General features: G+C 30.5%; 2 protein-coding genes across 2 annotated transcripts; one reads left to right on the top strand and one right to left on the bottom strand.

Moving 5' to 3' along the window:
• The first annotated feature begins 268 nt into the window (after positions 1–268).
• On the top strand, positions 269–10,463 carry LOC112696981 (G-type lectin S-receptor-like serine/threonine-protein kinase At4g27290). Its single transcript, XM_025749944.3, has 8 exons — positions 269–1,332; positions 4,470–5,145; positions 8,063–8,173; positions 8,324–8,472; positions 8,953–9,163; positions 9,292–9,529; positions 9,609–9,759; positions 9,848–10,463. The coding sequence occupies exons 1-8, from the start codon at positions 736–738 to the stop codon at positions 10,151–10,153; spliced, it is 2,439 nt and encodes an 812-aa protein (XP_025605729.1). The 5' UTR covers positions 269–735; the 3' UTR covers positions 10,154–10,463.
• Positions 10,464–18,252: 7,789 nt separating this feature from the next.
• Positions 18,253–19,487, bottom strand: LOC112696980 (ethylene-responsive transcription factor ERN1-like). Its single transcript, XM_025749943.3, has one exon. It carries the CDS (start codon positions 19,403–19,405, stop codon positions 18,587–18,589), a length of 819 nt encoding a protein of 272 aa, XP_025605728.1. The 5' UTR covers positions 19,406–19,487; the 3' UTR covers positions 18,253–18,586.
• Between the last annotated feature and the right edge of the window lie 274 nt (positions 19,488–19,761).

Raw genomic sequence — 19,761 nt, 5'->3', positions numbered from 1 at the left:
TTATGTTTGTATCATTTTTTATATGTTTTTATGTTTTTTAATAAACTCAGCCGCGTAAATTATTATTGTTGAATAATTGCTAGTAGTCGTTGGCCATGGACCATCACGCATTCATGATATTGTTAAAGATAATATGCTATATAGCCTCCTATTTTCGACTATGTCATGAATATAATATGTGGCTGCTATGATGAAAAACAATAATGTGTTCCTTTTACTTTGGATGCCGTTCGCCTCACGTTATTAAGCTTAGAATTAGATACTAAACGAGCGTCGATAGGCCGTAAACTATTTTTTATTCTCTATCATGAAATACTTTTTTTATCTAGAATAACGGTGTCTTGGCTGTATATTATTGTGGCTTAACATATTTCTTAAATCAGCACTCAGTTACGTCTTCTTCAGTTCTTCTAAATCATATAAATTTCCTTAGTTTATGCTTTCACCTTCTCAAAGTCTTCAATAATGTGAAAAAAAATAATTGTGCATAATATTTATTTCATAAAGCTAATACACATTTTATTTATTAGTTTTTTTTATCATTGTCAAATGAGTTATATGAAATACATTCAATATAATACATATTATTGAAAATTAAAAAAAAAAAAAAGTCAAAGTCAAGCTTTGAATATGATTCAACATGTCTACTCCAAACATCCCTAATCCGACTTATAATAGGCACAAAAATAAAACTGTCAGTTGTTGTAACTGTGAGAAGCCATTAAGTGAAAGAGAATGACAATTCTACCCATCCTTCTTTTCACTATTTCGTTCTTGTTCTACCATCAAATTTCTTCAGCAAACGATACCATAACACAATCTGAACCACTTCATGATGATGGTAGCACGATAACTTCCAAGAGTGGAACCTTTGAGCTGAGTTTCTTCAACCCAGGCAGTTCCACAAACCGTTACGTAGGAATATGGTACAAGAAGATTTCAGTTAGAAGAGTTGTTTGGGTCGCAAACCGCGACGATCCAATCAAAGACAACTCCGGCATACTTCGCATAAGCGAAGAGGGGAATCTTGTTCTTTTAGCAAAGAATCAGACGGTTGTTTGGTCAGCAAACTCGACGACGAAGGCGTCGAAGAATCCGGTTGCGCAGCTCTTGGACAGTGGAAATTTAGTAGTTAGAGATGATAATGATAATGAAGAGAGGTTGTTATGGCAGAGTTTTGATTATCCATGTGATACGTTGTTACCAGGAATGAAGCTTGGATATGACTTGAGAAGTGGTCTGGAAAGGAAGCTTACCGCTTGGAAGAACTGGGACGATCCATCCACTGGGAACCTTTCTTGGGCCATGGAGCTTACTAGCGACCCTGAATTGGTACTTTAATTTGCTATGTCCAGTTACTTTCATTTTCTTTAAAATCACTACTCCGTGAAATTATTTTATATGAAATTGATATTTAATAATTATTAGATAATTTGATAAATTGATTAAAATTATTATTTAATAATTTTTAATTATTAAATTTATATAAAAATAATTGTATATAAATTTCATCTAATTAATCATATCAAATAGTCTACTAAGTCTTAACTATTAATTACTATATATTTATGTAGTCACCCTTTTATATATAAATATTTTTTTAACTAAAATTTTAAGTATATGCTATTTTCGATAATACTGTAACTATTACATCCATATTTATCAAGAAATTTTGAGTGATGTAGTATATATAGTAGTATATTTTACATAGAAACAAAAGATGAAGTTTAAGTGACTAGTTAATATTTTACATAAGAACTTTATTTTCTAAATAAATAAATTGTATGTCATGTCTCTCCTTTTCTATTATTAGTCAACCCTTTTATTTATTAAAAAATTAAAGTTAATACTATAAATAATAATTTATTAATAAATCGTGTTGGCTTCAATTTGAAAATACAAAATAATGGATGACAAAAAAAAACAAAAAAATAGTAAAGTGATAAATAAATTCCTGAAAATTTAGGTTTTAGACAGATTAATGTTTAAAGAAAAAGGGTATTAAGAAAGTCTTTTAAAATAACAAACGTAGACAAGTATTTTTAAATTAAATTTTCTATCTTAATTATAGGGACTAATTTAAAGGTAGTGTCACTACAAAGAATATTATATTTTTGACACAAACAATCAACAACCAATTTTTTGTCAATATTTTTCAACGGCTTATCAATATAATTTAAAAAATAATTAAAAATAAATATTAAAATTGATAGCCATGTCATCCATTATTTTAGTGACATTAAAATTGTCATCACATTGTCAACGAAGCAATGGATGAAAATAGCTTTTCTTTAAATATTTTGTATTATTAGTGGACGGTGATTTAGATAAATATAAAATCTAAGTTTAATTATTTATCTTGTTTTGAATCTTTATGTTAAAATATTATTTATTATCTTGATAAATTTGTAAATTCTTTATCTAATATTTAGTATGAATTTTATTTCTATATTTAAAATTTTATTTGCCTCATTATCTAATATTTAGCATAAATTTTAATTGTATTAATTGTGTATTATTTTTAAATGAAAAAATTATGGCTATTAAAATCGACGACAAATCGTTGCTTTTTTAGTTATAGAAAAAAAAAGATGGCAATATGGTCACCTTTTTAATCTAATATAGACAAAGACCTTATGGATACTTCAATAATTAAATTGACAGCTAATTAATGTGTCAATTTTAATAAATTAAATATCGACAAATATGTCGTCGATTTTAGATAATATTATTAATAGCTAGAGTGTCGTTTTTATTAAATATGTAAAAATCTTAAATTCATATTATCAATAAAGTAGTTGTCAATTTTATTGAAAATTTATCGATAATATGACAAGCCGTCAATTTTATTAGATATTTAAAAAATCGACACATTTAAAAGCGACTGCTTTTGCCGTCGATTTTACTATAGATTTTTAATATTATCGACGGCTTTACCGTCGATTTAACCGTTAATTTTAATGGTATTTTTTATAATGTTGTTCACATCTATTATTTTAAAAAATTTTATTGGTATTTTTTTTAGGGATTAATATGTCCAAAAAATAAATCCTTAAAATTTATTTATCACATTACTCTAAAAAATATTTATAAACCAACTCCAATTAAATATCTTTAATCATATTTTTCTCTTTACTCAAACTTTTTCGTAGTCTTCTCCATTTTCTCTGTTTTTTTTTTCTCCTCCTTCCTTGACATCTCATCAATTTCTTCATTCTTCTTTTATATTTTTCTTTTCTTTCTCCTAACTCTTTTTCTCTTTCTTTACTTTCACCTTCTCTTTTTTATGTTTTTTAAATTTATTAAAAAAAACTAAAAAAAATAAGAAGGAAAAAAGGCTTAAGAAACAAAAATAAACACAATTTTTTTACTAAAAAACAATTTTTCTTAAGATAAACTGTAACTATAATAATTAAGAAAAATACACTTCATATTATCTCACTCCAAAATATGATCGATAATTATGTGAAAAATGTGTAGGAAAGAATAATTTAAGGAGAATAATATATTAGAATAAGGTGATGTAATAATTTTTTTTCTTTATCGCTTTTTTGGTAATTTTTCTTTTTTCTTGGTGAAATACAAAAAAAATAATCAATTAAATGCAGAAATATGCTTACCATAAACACATAAATTTTGAAGAAAAACATATAAATATATTTTGAAGGTCAACACACGATTTTTTTTATTTTAATTTGTCCATACTCAATAATTAAAGGATCTTCTAAACACCATTAATGAACCTATCTATAACACCAAACCAGGATGGAACGAGGAAGTAGTTATAGAAATTAGAAAATGCATACATGATTCATGCTTACATAATGTGAATGGTTTTTTGTTGAAATAGTTTTGGACTAACGAGTTATTAAACTAACTTAAACATAATTATTAAAAGAGTAATATTAGGGAGTCCAATTATTTCTAGTTAATATTAATTAATTTTTTAAAAATTATTTTATTCATATTAAATTCTTCTAAATTCTAAATAATGAAATCACATTTTAAATATTAAATTATAAATTTAAAAACAATTTGACTAATATTAACTAATTAAAAATTATTTTTTATACATTCTCATATTACTTCCTCATAAAGCACCTATCACACAACAAAAGTGTTCTAAAACTATACATATATTTTAAGTAGAAATTCAGGTGCAGTCAATTTTATATAAAGTTGATAACTGAAAATTGTTAAATAAAAATTTTATCAAATTATTTAAATTATTTAATAATTTTTAACTATCAATTTTACGTAAAATTAGCTGCACATGAATTTTCACCTTTTATTTTATTCTCTAATTCTAACATGAAAAAGTTGGTAAAATAATAAAGAAAAAGTTAAATCAATTTTCAATTAAGATTACAGAACATACATTTCATGAAAGTTACGGCTTTACCATTTTACTAACTTGGTCGCTACAGTGATCTAGATTCCTCTAAATGAAAGTTATGGTTGCAACTCAGGTGCTGTGGAAAGGGTCAGAGAAGTACCACAGGAGTGGACCTTGGGTGGGGCTTGGATTCAGTGGAGCACCCTTATGGAGAGGCACTCAACTCGTTATTCAAAACATGGTGAACACCACAAGCGAGGTCTACTACTCATACACTCTCATACAAGGCACTTCCATGATTACAATCACTCTTGTAAACCAAACCCTAAACGCTCGTCAACGAATCGTATGGGTTCAAGAAGAGAACAAATGGAAGGCCTTCCAAACAGTGCCCGGAGATTCTTGCGATTATTACAATACTTGCGGCCCATTCGGGTATTGCATTTCGAATCACTCACCGAATTGTGACTGTTTGGAAGGATTCGAACCCAAATCGCAACAGGGTTGGGATACACTCGATTACACACAGGGTTGCGTGCGGAGTGAGCCGTGGAGTTGTAAGGTGAAAGGTAAAGATGGGTTTCGGAAGATTTCTGGGTTGAAATTGCCGGATACTACGCATTCTTGGGTTGATAGAAATATGAAGCTTGAGGATTGTGAAGCCAAATGCATGGGGAATTGCTCTTGTACGGCTTATACGACGTTAAATGCGAGTGGTGGTAGTGGCTGTGTTATTTGGTACGGTGATCTTTTTGATCTCAGAGTTTCTGATGGAGGACAGGAATTGTATGTCAGAATGGCTCATACAGGTATACATTACTCTTTTACTCTACCTATTGTTATTAAATTAAGCGGTATCTAAAATAGATCTTTTTTTTATTTTTAAGAAAAAATTATGTTGATAGTATAAAGTAGATCGGAAACCTTGGGAGTAAATAATCTACAAGTTATTTTATTTATTTTAATATTTATAATTTTCTTTATTTAATATTTATAATTATATTTAATATTATTTAATTGAATTTGAATCTTCTAAAGTTTGAATTTTACTTTAGAGAGTAAAATGTGATCTCTCACCATTAATTTTATAGGTGAGACCAAGAATAAATATGAAAGAGAAACTATTCAATGGTAGAAGATCACACTTTACTCTTTAAAGTGAAATTCAAACTTTAAAGGATCTAAATTCTATTTAATTATATAAATAATACAACAACAACAACAAAGTCTTGTCCCACTAGGTGGGTTCGGCTATATTAATCAAATAACGTCATTGAGCTTTATCATGTATCATGTTTACAGAAAGACCGTTTATATGTAAATCTCGTTTGACCGCCTCATGGATGGTCTTCTTAGATCTTCTTTATCTTTCACCTCTTATCTATCTTCCATCTCATCCACCCTCTTGGTTGGGTGCTCTATCAATCTTCTTCTCACATGTTCAAACTACTTGAGACACGATTCTACCATCTTTTCCACAATAGGTGCTACTCCAACTCTCTCTCTCTCTCTTTTATATCTTTGTTCCTTATTCTATCCAATCGCGTATGACCACTCATCCATCTCAACATCTTCATCTCTGCCACACTTAACTTATGTTCATGCTCCCCTTTAGCCGCCCAACACTCTGTACTATAAAACATAGTCATCAGTCTGATAGCAGTGCGATAGAATTTACTTTTAAGTTTTAAAGACACTTTTTTTGTCACATATAAAACCAGACGCACTCCGCCATTTTGACCAACCTGCTTGGATCCTATGATTTACATCTTGTTCAATATCTCTATTATCTTGTATGATGCACCCAAGATACTTAAAACTTTTAACTTTTCATAGGATGTTTTCTCTAATCTTCACCTCTACATTAGGGTTTTCCCTTTGGTGGCCGAACTTACATTCTATATATTCCATCTTACTATGGCTTATGTGCAGACTTTACACTTCTAGAGCTTCTCTCTATAAATTCAACTTCTTACTTAGGTTTTTCCTTGACTCTCCTATAAGGAAGATATCATCGGCAAAAAGTATGCATCATGCCACAGGCTCTTGGATATGCTTTGTGAGTACTTCAAAAACTAATGTGAAAATGTATGAACTTAAGGATGATTTCTAGTATAATCCTATACCAATAAAAAATTCATCTGTCATACCATCTTGAGTCTTCACATTAGTTGTACCTCCATCATATATGTTTTTAGTTGCACAAATATAATCCTTATTCTCTTCTTATCCAAAACCTTCCATAAGACTTTCATTGGCACCCTATCGTACGTTTTTTTTCAAATCAATAAACACCATATGTAGATCTTTTTTATACTATGATACATTTTCATCATCCTTCTTTACAGGTATATTGCTTCAATAGTGGATCTGTCTGATATAAAACTAAATTAGTTCTTTATTACTTGTGTCCCTTGTCTCAGCCTCCGTTTTATCACGCTTTTTCATTACTTCAAGGTATATATGGCTCATGAGTTTGATCCCTCTATAGTTTCCACAATTTTTTATATCCCCTTATTCTTGTAGATAGGTACTAAGGTGCTCTTTTTCCAAGTATCTGGCATCTTCTTTGATCTTAAAATCTCATTAAAAATTTTGCTTAACTAACTGATGCCTTTCTCTATAAGGCCCTTCCAAACTTCAATCGGATATTATCGGCTCCTATTGCCTTGCCATGTTCCATCCGCTTTAGAGTATCTTTTACCTCAAAGTCTCAAATCTTTCGATAGTAGTCGAAGTTTTGATCTTCTTCCCTCGTACATAACCGACCAAGACTCGGAAGAGTCTTCTGTCCTTCATTAAATAACTCGTAGAAGTAGCTCTTCCACCTTTCATTGATCTTCTCCTCTTGAGTTAAAATCTCTCCATCTTTATCCTTTATGCACTTAACCTAATCCAAATCTTTCATTCTTCTTTCACGGCTCTTTACGATTCTATATATACCTCTTTCTCCTTCTTTCGTGCCTAAAGACTGGTAGAGACCTTCATATGCTCTTGTTCTTGCTTCACTTACAGTTACTTTTGTCTTTTTCTTAGTCGCTTTATATCTTTTCCAATTATCTGCATTGTAGCACAAAGATCACTCCTTAAAACATTTCCTTTTTGTCTTTATCTTTTTTTGTACACTTGCATTCCACTACCAAAACTCATTGTCTCTTGCTCCTATCCCTTTAGATTCACCAAAACTTTATTTTGCTATTCTTCTAATAACTTCCACTATCTCTCTCCACATCTCCTCCGCACTTTCATTCACATCCCACTTTGTCAATTTTAAAATATTTATTAATTAGTTTTATAAAGTCTGAAATTATACACTAATAAAAAGATATCTCTCCAATGATTGTGCGTTTCGAACATAACCTTCTTGCTAAATAACACATCCCTCATTAAACTAAAAGATTATTTTACAAGTTTTTATCATAAATATATAACAATAATGTTAGAAAAAAATAGTTAGAACTTATTTTATTTAATGGTGGAAACTCAGATGCAGTCGACTTCACGTGAAGTTGATAATTGAGAGTCGTTAGATTATTTGACTGATTTGACTAAATTTTCATCAAACGACTCTCAACTATCAACTTCACATAAAGTCGGCTGCACTTGAGTTTTTACCTTTATTTAATACTTATTAATTATTATAATAATTAATAAATATTAAATAAAATAAATTTTGCTTTTTTTGGATTAAACTTTTTTTATCAAATATTTTCGTGTTTAATGCAGATTCCAAAAAGAAGACTATCGTCTTAGCACTTTCTATCACACTTCTAATAGTACTCTGTCCGCTACTTCTAATCTTCTTCGTTTATTATAGAATCCGAAAAAAACGTCAAGGTAAGCTTTTCTTTAATTTGTTTTCTTTTTAATATATTTGTTTAATTAATTAATATATACAATCTATCATATCCATACCTAGTTGAACATTTTGAATAACGTAGAGCTCACATAATCTTGATTTTCCTTGATGATGATTCTTTTATATAGAGAAAACCATGCCAGAAGAAAATAAAGAGGAAAGAACACAAGAAGATTTAGAGCTTCCCATCTATGACCTTGATACAATAATGAAGGCCACTAATAACTTCTCAATCGACAATAAAATTGGAGAAGGAGGATATGGCCCAGTATACAAGGTAAATACGAAAAAAGATTATTAGGAGTCCTAACTCATCCAATAGTAAAAATTAGAGACTCGTATGCAATTGTTATAATGTAAGGTTGATAACCGAAAATCATTGAATGAATTGATATGAACAGTATACTTTTTCTTAAAGGAGAATGTTAGGGGACAATGATTTTGTTTAACAATATGAACAACTACCAATTAAATTAAAACATACCACACCTCTAAATTAATCCTCTAAATTTTAATATTAAAATAACTATCCGTACACTAGTAAAATGAACATCCGATATATCTATTGTTTACATTGTTTAATATTTTTATTGTTTACCTATACTTTTCCTTAACTAAATTATCATCTAATAGTTTTCAACTATCAGCTCACATGAAGCCAAACTAGATGTAACCTTTTACCATTGTAAAATATAAGGCATGAATAATTTTATAAAAATTAATTAGCTTCCAATCTTGCTTGTATATGAAAATACAGGGTACACTTGCAACTGGACAAGAAATTGCAGTTAAACGACTTTCAGGAAGTTCTACACAAGGAATGATTGAATTTAAGAATGAAGTAATACTGTGTGCTAAACTTCAACATCGGAATCTTGTCAGGGTTCTTGGATGTTGCATTGAAGGAGATGAGAAAATGCTAGTTTATGAGTACATGTCTAACAATAGTCTAGACTTGTTTCTTTTTGGTTAGTGCACATATATATTTAATTTCTTCTCAAAACCTAAACTTCTTTATTTTATAGTTCCTTCTAGTGTTCTGTCCCGTTATCTTTCACCAAAGAACTAACATCAATGATGGACAATCATATATCAGATCCAACTCAAAGCAAACTTTTGGATTGGAGCAAGCGCTTTGACATCATTTGCGCAGTTGCTCGAGGGCTTCTCTACCTTCATCAAGATTCCAGATTAAGAATTATACACAGAGATCTTAAAGCAAGTAATATTTTATTAGACCAGAATATGAATGCAAAGATTTCGGACTTTGGCATGGCAAGATTGCGCAGGGGAGATCAAGATGAAGGGAATACGAATAGAATTGTTGGAACATAGTACGTTCTTTGATTATATAATTTTCTCTATTATGCAATGATTGGATATCAAACTAATCATGTTAGTTATTGTTTTTAGTGGTTATATGGCTCCAGAATATGCTATTGATGGCTTGTTCTCCACAAAATCGGATGTATTTAGCTTTGGTATACTACTGCTAGAGATTATAAGTGGAAAGAAAAATAAAGGACTTACCTATTCTAGCAATACTTATAATCTCATGGCACATGTAAGTCAATTAATTAGCCATTTTCATTTCCGTTATTATAATTATGAAGTTGATGTAAGTAACAACTGATTAAATTGTGTTATTACAGGCATGGCGGTTGTGGAATGAAGGCAACTTAAACGAATTGATTGATGAATGTTTAAGGGATTCATCATCATTTATTATTCCAACAGAAATGTTTCGTTGCATTCATATTGGTCTTTTATGTTTGCAACGGCATCCGGATGATAGGCCAACAATTACATCGGTGGTTAAGATGTTGAACAATGAGAACACACTGCCACAACCAAAGGAACCTGGTTTCTTGATACATGAAGTATCTACCGATCGTGAAAGAAGGGATACTACTTCTTCCATAAATGAAGTATCTGTCTCATTGTTGAAACCTAGATGAACATATTCATCAACGTTCTTCTAAGGCATATTATGGACATGTTTTGGTAGCTGAGTTGTTAGTACATTAGCACTTTCAAACACATATTTTTGTTTGATCTTCTTAGGATTGTTATATATATTTGTTGCCAATATATACCACTTACTTGATAATTCTGAGTGTTATTCTATTCAGCTATTTAATGTTGTTTAGCAAATTATATCTATATTGTACTGTGCCGTATGCATTGGCCGAGCTTCTTTGTGATAATGGGAGGTCATAGACTCATAACTTCTACCTATGTGTATTAAGTTGTAAAATGGTCCTTTTTTTTTCTTTGGTGGTTATATAGTAATTTTGACATTTTGTAAATCATTCTTCATTGAATATATTTATCTTTCCTTTTCTTTAAATACCATCAAAGATCCATTTTTCTATTTTTATTTATTTCTATATTTATTTTGAATTTAGATATTCTAAAATAAATAAATTAGTAAAATAATAAATTGAAGAGATTAATCACTATTGAATTTATAATTTTCAATCCATGTGAACGTAGTTATTTTAATTTAAGCGAGACTAACCGATTACTTTATCACTATATTACTTCACTTTAAAAGATTTTAATTTCTTAATTTCATATTATAATTATGAACAATATTTCTTAAGTTGATATTTAGAAGCACAAACTAATTATTTTAAACTATAATGATTTTACTTAAAGAAATCTAACTATGAAATACCAAATAATATAAACAAATAATTTCAAACTGTTTTAGTAATTTTAATATTTTATAATAATGCAAACGATTTTTCAACTAAAGTATAAAATAAATAAACTAATTTCACATGATTTATTAAATAAGAAGCAATTATAAACTTATAAATGTTTATTAAACCACCAATTTCGCCTCCCGAGTTATCATGAGGCTAGCAAAAATGAGTATTATTTTTTCACTATAAAAAAATATTGAATACTGTTAGATTTATTGACGGAATAACAAAAATAATTTATCAATAAGATGTTTATCGATAAATTTATCGTCTAAAACAATTTGATGGTATAACCGTCAGCAATAATCATTACTATTGGATTTTAAAATTCAACAGTAATTATTGACGAATTCTGCGATAAATTCTTTGCCCAAAATATATTTGATTACTGGTGGAACTTTTTTATTAGTAATTTTGGCGCCACACTATTTTGTTTCTCACATAATTACTGTCGGATTTCTCTCTCAATAAAACCACGGTAAATTCAATTTTTTGTTTTTTTAATACAATTAGTAGTCAAATTTTATTTTTTTATTTTATCAAATATCAAGTCTACGAATAAAATAAAAAGTCAAATAAATAAAATACATAATAAAATAGTTTATAACAAAATCCTAATCATTACGGATCCTGATAGTCATCGTCATCATTTCTCTGGTCCTACTGAGGCAGTAGACTAGGCGGTGATGTTGGTGCCCCTCCAGCAGGGCCGCTACTAGCAGCAGCGTCGTTACCATTAGCATTATGCATCTACTCTTGGTACGCCGCCATATGTTACTCCATCTGCTGAAACCGCTCCAGCTCCTGCCTAAGCTCTAGCCTGAGGGAATCTGTGCCTGACACGCATCCAAGGATCTCGTTATACCTCTCATCAGACTGCTACAACCATTGAGCCTGTTGGTGAAGGTTTTAGGTGAGATTCTGCACCAGCTCCCTCAAATCAACGCTGTCCTCAGGATTGACAGCGTGGCTGGTCGTAGAGGCAGATAAAGTCCTCGATGTAGAGGTACGGAGGTTGTTGGTGAAAAACGATTCCGACTAGTAAATGCAATTCTTACTCGTAGATGCGATTCTTGTGCAGTTCAGATGCAGTCTCGCACCAAACTATTTTAGGATCGACGACTGCATCAGCGGGATTGCTGTCGTCCTTTTCAATAGGTTGGGATTGCTGGGTTGCAACTTCTAGTCTCTGTGTGTAGCCTCCTGCATAACACATGTTATGATTATGATAACAATTAATTGAAATTTTTACGTCAAATGATGTTTACTCACATAATGATCCGCAAACTACTGATCAGCAAATCTCTCCTTATTTTCTTTTAAAGTGTGAGTTTACTTGAAGGTTTTCGCCATCGTAGCATCACGATCCAACGACTTAGACTACATATGTTGAAACAATATATGAAATAAAGTAATAATGATATTAAATGTCAAAGACAAAACGAACTTAATAACAAAATAAAACAAATTACATACCAGTCTGACATTTGTTTTCAAGAAAGTTGCTAAGCCACTGGTATACTTCGATGACCTGACCGATGCCCTATTAGCTCCATTTGTGAGACGACGATGCATGAATCCCTCATCAGTCCCCTAATGGAAGTATAGTGCCTTCTTAATATCTGGGCAGAGCAAAATAGTGAGGTCACCGCACTTTTCACATACGTCCTCCATCATCTGCTGAAGCCGCCTAGCCATCTGATGATCAAAGATCTTCCTAATCATGGTATCATGAGTCTTGTCCCATATAATTTTTTCTTGCACAAAGAACATTTAGGACTAGTTAATCAAAATTAAATACACAACTAAACAAAATATAAGATATAAACTAGCTAAGGTTTGAATCAAATTGAGTTTTTACCGCCCACTTCTAAAACTATCCCTCTTTGATCTCAGTAGGAATTTTCTTTTTGTTCGACCATGAGTGGTCGTACATCAGTTTGATGACATTGGTACCCTCCTGTGTACATGCATTGTTATTTGGCACAAACCTATCAATAAAAAACTTAATATTAGTAGTTTAAATCAAATTTGAAGTAATCTATAAACCTTGCAAGTATATTTAGATTTTTTAGAAATTTTGGCAAAGTTTCATCTATAATTAAAAGGCGCAAAAAATTATTTTCATATATAATTCACTTAAACAATTCACAAACTAACCAATATGGTATTATATCTCTTAAGCAGCAACATCCATCAACAATCATGAATTCTCAAACACTTTTAGACAGTTCAATTCTACTATCCTAAATCAAACCTATCTTGAGAATATAAATCCACTAAAATCAGAAATCGAATATAACTAAATTAAACTAACTAACTAAAATGAAAAATTTAAGATTAGCAACCACATATGTTGAATAAGAATATCAAAACAGTTTGCATTTAAAAGACTTAAAATAGTACTCACACTGTCAAACCATTAGGCCAAATCATCATTCGTATAATAGAAGGTGATGGAGGGGCATTTGACAGGGATCCGTGACAGGATTCCAACACAGCTATGTCTGTCGCTGGATGTGGCATCATCGTCAAAATAGTGGGTTGCTGAGCAGATGGAGGTGGTAGAAGAGTCCACTTTGGTGAAGCAACCAGACAACTTCCTGGTGGCGGGGGTCACACAGCAGAAGGAGCCATGTAGTTGGGGTTCCGGACCATGATGAACGACTGATCCTGTGCACCCATTGTTTGAGACGTCCCAGGGGTAGTCAGAGTAGAGGACGATGACTGAGAAGTTCCAAGAGTACTAGTAGACATCCTCCCTCTACCACTACCATGAGGCCAATTTGTGACACTTCTGCCAGTCGTCATGTCTACAAAGAGCAAACTAGCAAACACATATGTCAAAAAAGTAATATAATAGCAAAAATATGTCACAATCTACAACTTAAAGAAACATATGGGCGCTATGCAACTTAGTAAGAGAAACATATTAATTGAAATCAAGTACATAACAAGCATAGTTCAATATAACTTGAAAATTTTTCAAAAAGATGTTAACAGGACAATCCTCAATCCAACTTCACAATTTTAACATATGCCAGATCAATTACCTAAACTATGCGAAATACCAACATTCAAACAATTTAGGTTTTAGTATGTCCACAAGGCATAAGTGCATAAACTTGATAATCAAAACAATAATCAGTATGAACAAGTATCACCAAATAACAAGCAATAATCAATATTAACAAGCATCACCAAGTAAGAAGCAATAATCAATATGAACATTCAACACAATCAAGCATTTAACTAAATAGTTTCAGCAGTATATTCATCAGAACTTAACAAATTTCAAACTCCTCCAGTAGTCTCAGAACCTAGTAACTTATTCTAATCTTATCTTAACCATCTAAATCCACTAAAACAAAAAATAACTCTAACTAAGATAACTAACTAAAAATCAAATTAATAAAACTAAAGCTAACCAAAACCGAATTGATAAAGAGATTTGATTAGGAACCTGGATTGCAGAAAAACAAAGGAAATAAAGCTTAGGGAAGAAGTTGCAGTGGCTGCTGGAGTTGTGTCGAAACTCACCTAAAGGAGAGATGGACGACGAGAGGGGGCTGTCAGAATAGAGGGTGGCCAGAGATGTCGCTAAGGGAGATACGAGAAGGTGAGAGATGAGAGGGCAGAGTTGCCATGTTTGTGGTCAATGACAAGGATAGTGATCATTGACTCTCAACCCTTTTCAAGATCTTTTTAGAATTTGAATTTGTTTTTCTTTCCTAGTTAATTACCTTATTTGCTCTTAGTTTAATTTCTTTTGCGATTTAGATATTGCATTGCTTCTTTAATTTTTTACTATTTATATTTCTCGTTTATTTCACTCAAAACCCCGATATTTCCCATAGCCAATGATATGCACTCAATCGTGATTCCAAAGGAGAACGACCTAAGATTAAACTCCCAGTATTTGATTTGAATTGTGACATTCTAAACTAAACTTTAAAGAGCATTGAATTTTGGTTTAGAATTACAACAAAATTGAGCTTTCAAACTTGTGAATTTCCTAAACTGGTAATTAGCCCTCGTTCACCCTTTCTTCTTCTTCTCCAGTCAAGCTCTCTCTCTCTTTCTTCTCCTTTGTTTTGCTGCCTCCTATCCATAGCTCTTTCTTTCTTTGCTTCATGTCTTGCTTTGAATTCTCTCTCGTTCGAGGCTTCCATATGCATTGTTAATGGATTGTTGCAAAAAAGGAGAAGCAGTGATAAAGAGGCTAGAAAAGGCTCTTGCGGTAGAATTTTGGAGTTAATGGTATCAAATTGAGAATTTTAGAAATCTAAAAAATTGAAAATTTTGGTGGATGTGATGTTTTGAGTTAATGTTACTTGTGATAACAAACATATTCTAATATGCTTATTTTTTTTATGAGTATTGTAGGTATTAATGAGTTGGCAATCAAAGATCAATTGTGATTCATAATTCAAGCAAAAATAACACATGATTGATTCTTTATAAGCAAAAATCAATTCATAGATGGAGAGAAAGCTCCTACACATTGGATGGAATCAAAGAAGGAATGATTTTTTTTTCAATGCCAACAGCTACAACTATATTAATGTGCAAACGACTAGCTTGATCAAATTAGGAATGATTCTAACATTGAAGAAACTAATAAAAAGGCAATTATTTTCGTGCATATTAAAGATCAGACAAATAGTCCATATTTTTCTTATTTTTGAGTGTGTTCTTATTTTCTTTTGTCTAAATTCAAGCTTACCTTGAGAGATACAAAAGACAAAGAGAGTAGTACATATAAAAGCCATTTAACCTTTGTTTGAGTGTTTTGATTTCGAAAGTGTTCTAGATTAGAGTACACTTGATTTTCCTTAACTAGGTTGGGTAGCATCTAAGTAATTTATTAAGTTTAGGATAGTTTTGGTAGTTTAGAAGAGTATGAGTCTCTTGGAATTGATGTTTATAATTAATCTTAATTATAGTGAAAATTCTACCATTATTATGGTAGAGACTAAATATAGATCACATTGCACTAAGTGGCCGAAACAGGATATATCGTGATCTCACTACTCTTTTTTTTCCCTTTTCTCTACCATTTTAATTATGCATAAATTATGTTCAGCTATAACAAGATAAAATTAAAAATAATATACTAAAACTAAAATTCTTTGTAACTTGTTTATTCAAGTTTAAAAAGTAGTTTTTTTATTCAACTCTTCCACCTTAATTCACTTGGAAACCTTCATGATAAGAGGGAGAAATTGGATGAGGGTGGTGGAAAGCAAGAGAGAGGCTGCACGGTGAACATGAAGAAGGGAATTGGATGAAACGGGATGTGAATATGATAGAATGCCCTCTATGCATATTCATTTGCCACCTCAGTCGATTTCGTTAATAAAAAATTTTTTTTTTTTTTACGGTTCGACATTTTATAGCATTTTTAAATACATAAGGGGTATTTTTATTATTAATAAAAGTAAAAATTATTCTTGTCAGTATTTTCATAAATCAAAATTGAATGGCTAGTTTACTCTTCTAAAATATACTCCAATTGTACAAATAGAATAAGTGTATCACAACACATAAAAAAAAGATGTTAGATTTTAAGTTGATTATTTTATATTTTTTATTGATCTTCAATAGTTTTTAAAAAATTGGTTTGGACAAATAAAAATTTCTATTTATTATAATTTTTAATGCCCATTATGTTGATTATAATTTATTAACTTCTTTTAAATCTATTATAATCCTATAATTATGAATTTATAATGATCGAAAAATAAAAAAATAATACATTTGATTTTAATATAAGTATTTTTACATAATTTACATACTTAATTATATAATCGGCCTTGTCAAAACTTTTTTAAAGATCCGCCACTATCTTCAGTCTTCACCATAACAAATGTCATTTCAATGATTAAGCCGATACAATATATATCTTATAAAAAATATAAATAATATAATTTTACCTAAATTGACACAAATATCATTTCATCTTAATTAATTACATATCACTCCTCCTTAAAGGAAAATCAAAGCTTTAATTCGGAATCAGTCATCTGTGATTCTGTCATGTGAATTATTGTTCACTTGCTAAAGCTTTGGTGCATGATAATAACTTCAAGTAGCTATATATAATTTTTTGTTCTAATCATGGCCAATGCATATATGGAAAAAGCTTTGGACCAAAATCTTATAAAATATAGAGTATCTTTTATATTACCTACTGTTAATAAAGAAAGACTAGTATTTGGCTCTTTCTTGTATGAAGGTAGGTTTCAAGAGTATGTAATTATCTGTTTAATTTTATCTAGGCCCTAAAGTCCAAGATTCCATCAATTTGCTTAATAATTTGCCTAAAAGTCTAGATTATTCCACCCAAGAAACGGAGAGAAGGAGAGAGAGAGAAAGTGAAAGAGACTTCAATAAGCTTTATAGTTTACATACATAATGATCTTTCGGCAGAAAAATCACATTGACATAAATGCTTGTTAGACTTTCTGCATCATCATTATTGAAAAAGAAAGTGCAGTTATATATCGATACCCTAATTTGACATTCAACTCATGGATCTTCTTGCTAACATTTACAAAGGTATCAGAAAATTAAAAGGTGAATTATACGATAAAAATGTAAGTTTATAAATATTTTTTTTTATGAGATGAAATAGTATTTGAAAAGATTAGGAGTTATATTTTAAATAACAATAATATAATAAAAAATAATTACGAAAAAAATTTATATTTTCTTTATATAATTTTAATCTGTATAGTAAAGTGTTCCAAATTAAAAATATACATATCAAAATTTAGATATTTGATTTTAAAAATTATATTTTTAAACACTAAATAAGCAACTGATAGAAAATACAGACTAAAATATAAAATATATATAAAAAATAAATTAAACAACACATATATTTATATACAAATTATAATAATTAATTTTAGTAACTCATTTTAATGAATATATAATATTTTTTATTCTCAACATAAAAATTAGATTTACATTATAAATAATCAAATTTTATAAATAACATAATTAAACTAAATATATAATCATCATAATCAAATAAATTTATAATTATAATAAAATTCCATAACCATATATAATTAAATCATATTCACGGTAATAAAAATGAATATGTACTGTATACATACAATAAGACTTTTCATATTAATTCCTATTTAATTTTTTTATTATAGAGATTTTTTAAATTAATTACAAAAATATCACCTTATTTTATTACTTCACTCCCTTGTTTTTATGATTTTCTAAAAGAATAAAATAAAAATATTTGTAATGTTCTATTATTTTTATATAAAACCAATCCTACCATGTTATATAATCAAATCAGAAAAGTCAGCTACAAAATCGGCTACTCGTATAAAATACATATTAAAAATGAATTAAATAAAATATATATTTATACAAAAATACAATATAACTAATTTGATGGCTAATATGTATACATAACATTTTTGAAAACAAAAAGAAAAACAAGTGCATTTTTGTAATTAAATTCAAAACCAAGAAATCGAAACAAAAAAAAAATTCCGAAACCAAAACCTTCTGTTCTTGGAATTCCAATCGACACAATTAAGAGACCCTCCACTCTTCCCTCAAGTTTATAATTAATGAAAAAAGAAAAAGAAGGGACTGTAATGATAATGGGAAGAAATATATGCAGGATCATTAGGAGGTCCATGATTATTAGCAGAATAAGGAGCACAAAGGTGGAAGATCCCAAATAGGTTCGTTATTAGATTCCTGAAGAGTTTCCATGTACTCGTGAACTCCATTAATGGCATAAAGTGAAGCTGAAATTTGTCTTTCAACCTTCATTCTTTCAAATTCCAGAAGCTCCATGTCAGTTGGGCCGCCGGTAATAAGCCCGTCGATCTTGGACGCGTCCAGTAAATGATTAGCAAACGGAAGGCGGTCGAAGATGGGTCCGAAATCCGACCAGAAACTATTAGTTTGTTGTGGATTCATCTCGCAGCTGCTCAAGTCCGGTTTATAAGCATCATCACGCACTACTTGTGGAACAGAGTTCTCAATTTTATCATTGTTTGTTGAACTTGAGCTAGTACTACCAAGGATTCTTGGGGCGCAAGAAACAACATTATTTTCTTGTTTTTTGATGCCTTTTTTGTCGTTGAGAAGGTTCCTGATGCGTGAAGCCAGGGGAGAATCCGTGGAGACATGAGTGATGAAGTTAGTTCGAGTGTTTGATCCGCGGAGGAGGCAGGCGGCTTCGTCGTAGGCTCTGGCCGCCTCTTCAGCCGTCTCGAAGGTTCCGAGCCACATTCTTATCTTTTGTGTTGTGTCCTTGATCTCTGCCACCCATCTCCCTGAAGGCCTCTGCCTCACTCCAACAAATTTGTTTGTAGTGTTGTTGTTGTTGTTGTTGGTTTTGCTTCTTCCTTTGAATTTGTTTCCTTTGGTGATCCCAATTCCTGGATTCTTCTTGTTACTTTTGTTATTATGCTCATGATTTGGTTGCTGGAAATGAATTTCCATCGGGAACATAGTATCTGGGGAGTATAGGGTTTAGGATTATTCCTTAATGTTTGTGTTGTTGTTGGCAAGCATTTGGGGTTTATATATATATGTATGAAAAAGTTGCTAAGCTTTTTGAATAAGTTATTACATGCATGTTGTATTTAAATTTGGTAATTGTTAATTTGTTGAAAGAATATTAGTATAAGTTTTTTGTGATGCAGACAAGTTAACCTTCAAAATTTCAAGAATTAATGACGCTGCCTCTTATAGTTGTCTTTTCTGGGCATAGCATTACTGAAAGAGTCAAGCTTTGGCTGTATACATCAAAAAGAGAATCAATTGATGTAATTTTTTTTAAAGAATATTTACTGCGGATACAATGA

This window comes from Arachis hypogaea, chromosome 6 (assembly GCF_003086295.3).
Source record: "Arachis hypogaea cultivar Tifrunner chromosome 6, arahy.Tifrunner.gnm2.J5K5, whole genome shotgun sequence".
Classification (NCBI taxonomy): domain Eukaryota; kingdom Viridiplantae; phylum Streptophyta; class Magnoliopsida; order Fabales; family Fabaceae; genus Arachis; species Arachis hypogaea.
This window is presented reverse-complemented; position numbering and strand designations above follow the sequence as displayed.

Coding starts and splice junctions, on each gene's coding strand:
- LOC112696981 (XM_025749944.3), top strand. CDS start 736: ATGACAATTCTACCCATCCTTCTTTTCACTATTTCGTTCTTGTTCTAC. Junction 8,174..8,323: donor AATCCGAAAAAAACGTCAAG/GTAAGCTTTTCT, acceptor TCTTTTATATAG/AGAAAACCATGCCAGAAGAA. Junction 9,530..9,608: donor AATAGAATTGTTGGAACATA/GTACGTTCTTTG, acceptor TATTGTTTTTAG/TGGTTATATGGCTCCAGAAT.
- LOC112696980 (XM_025749943.3), bottom strand. CDS start 19,405: ATGTTCCCGATGGAAATTCATTTCCAGCAACCAAATCATGAGCATAAT.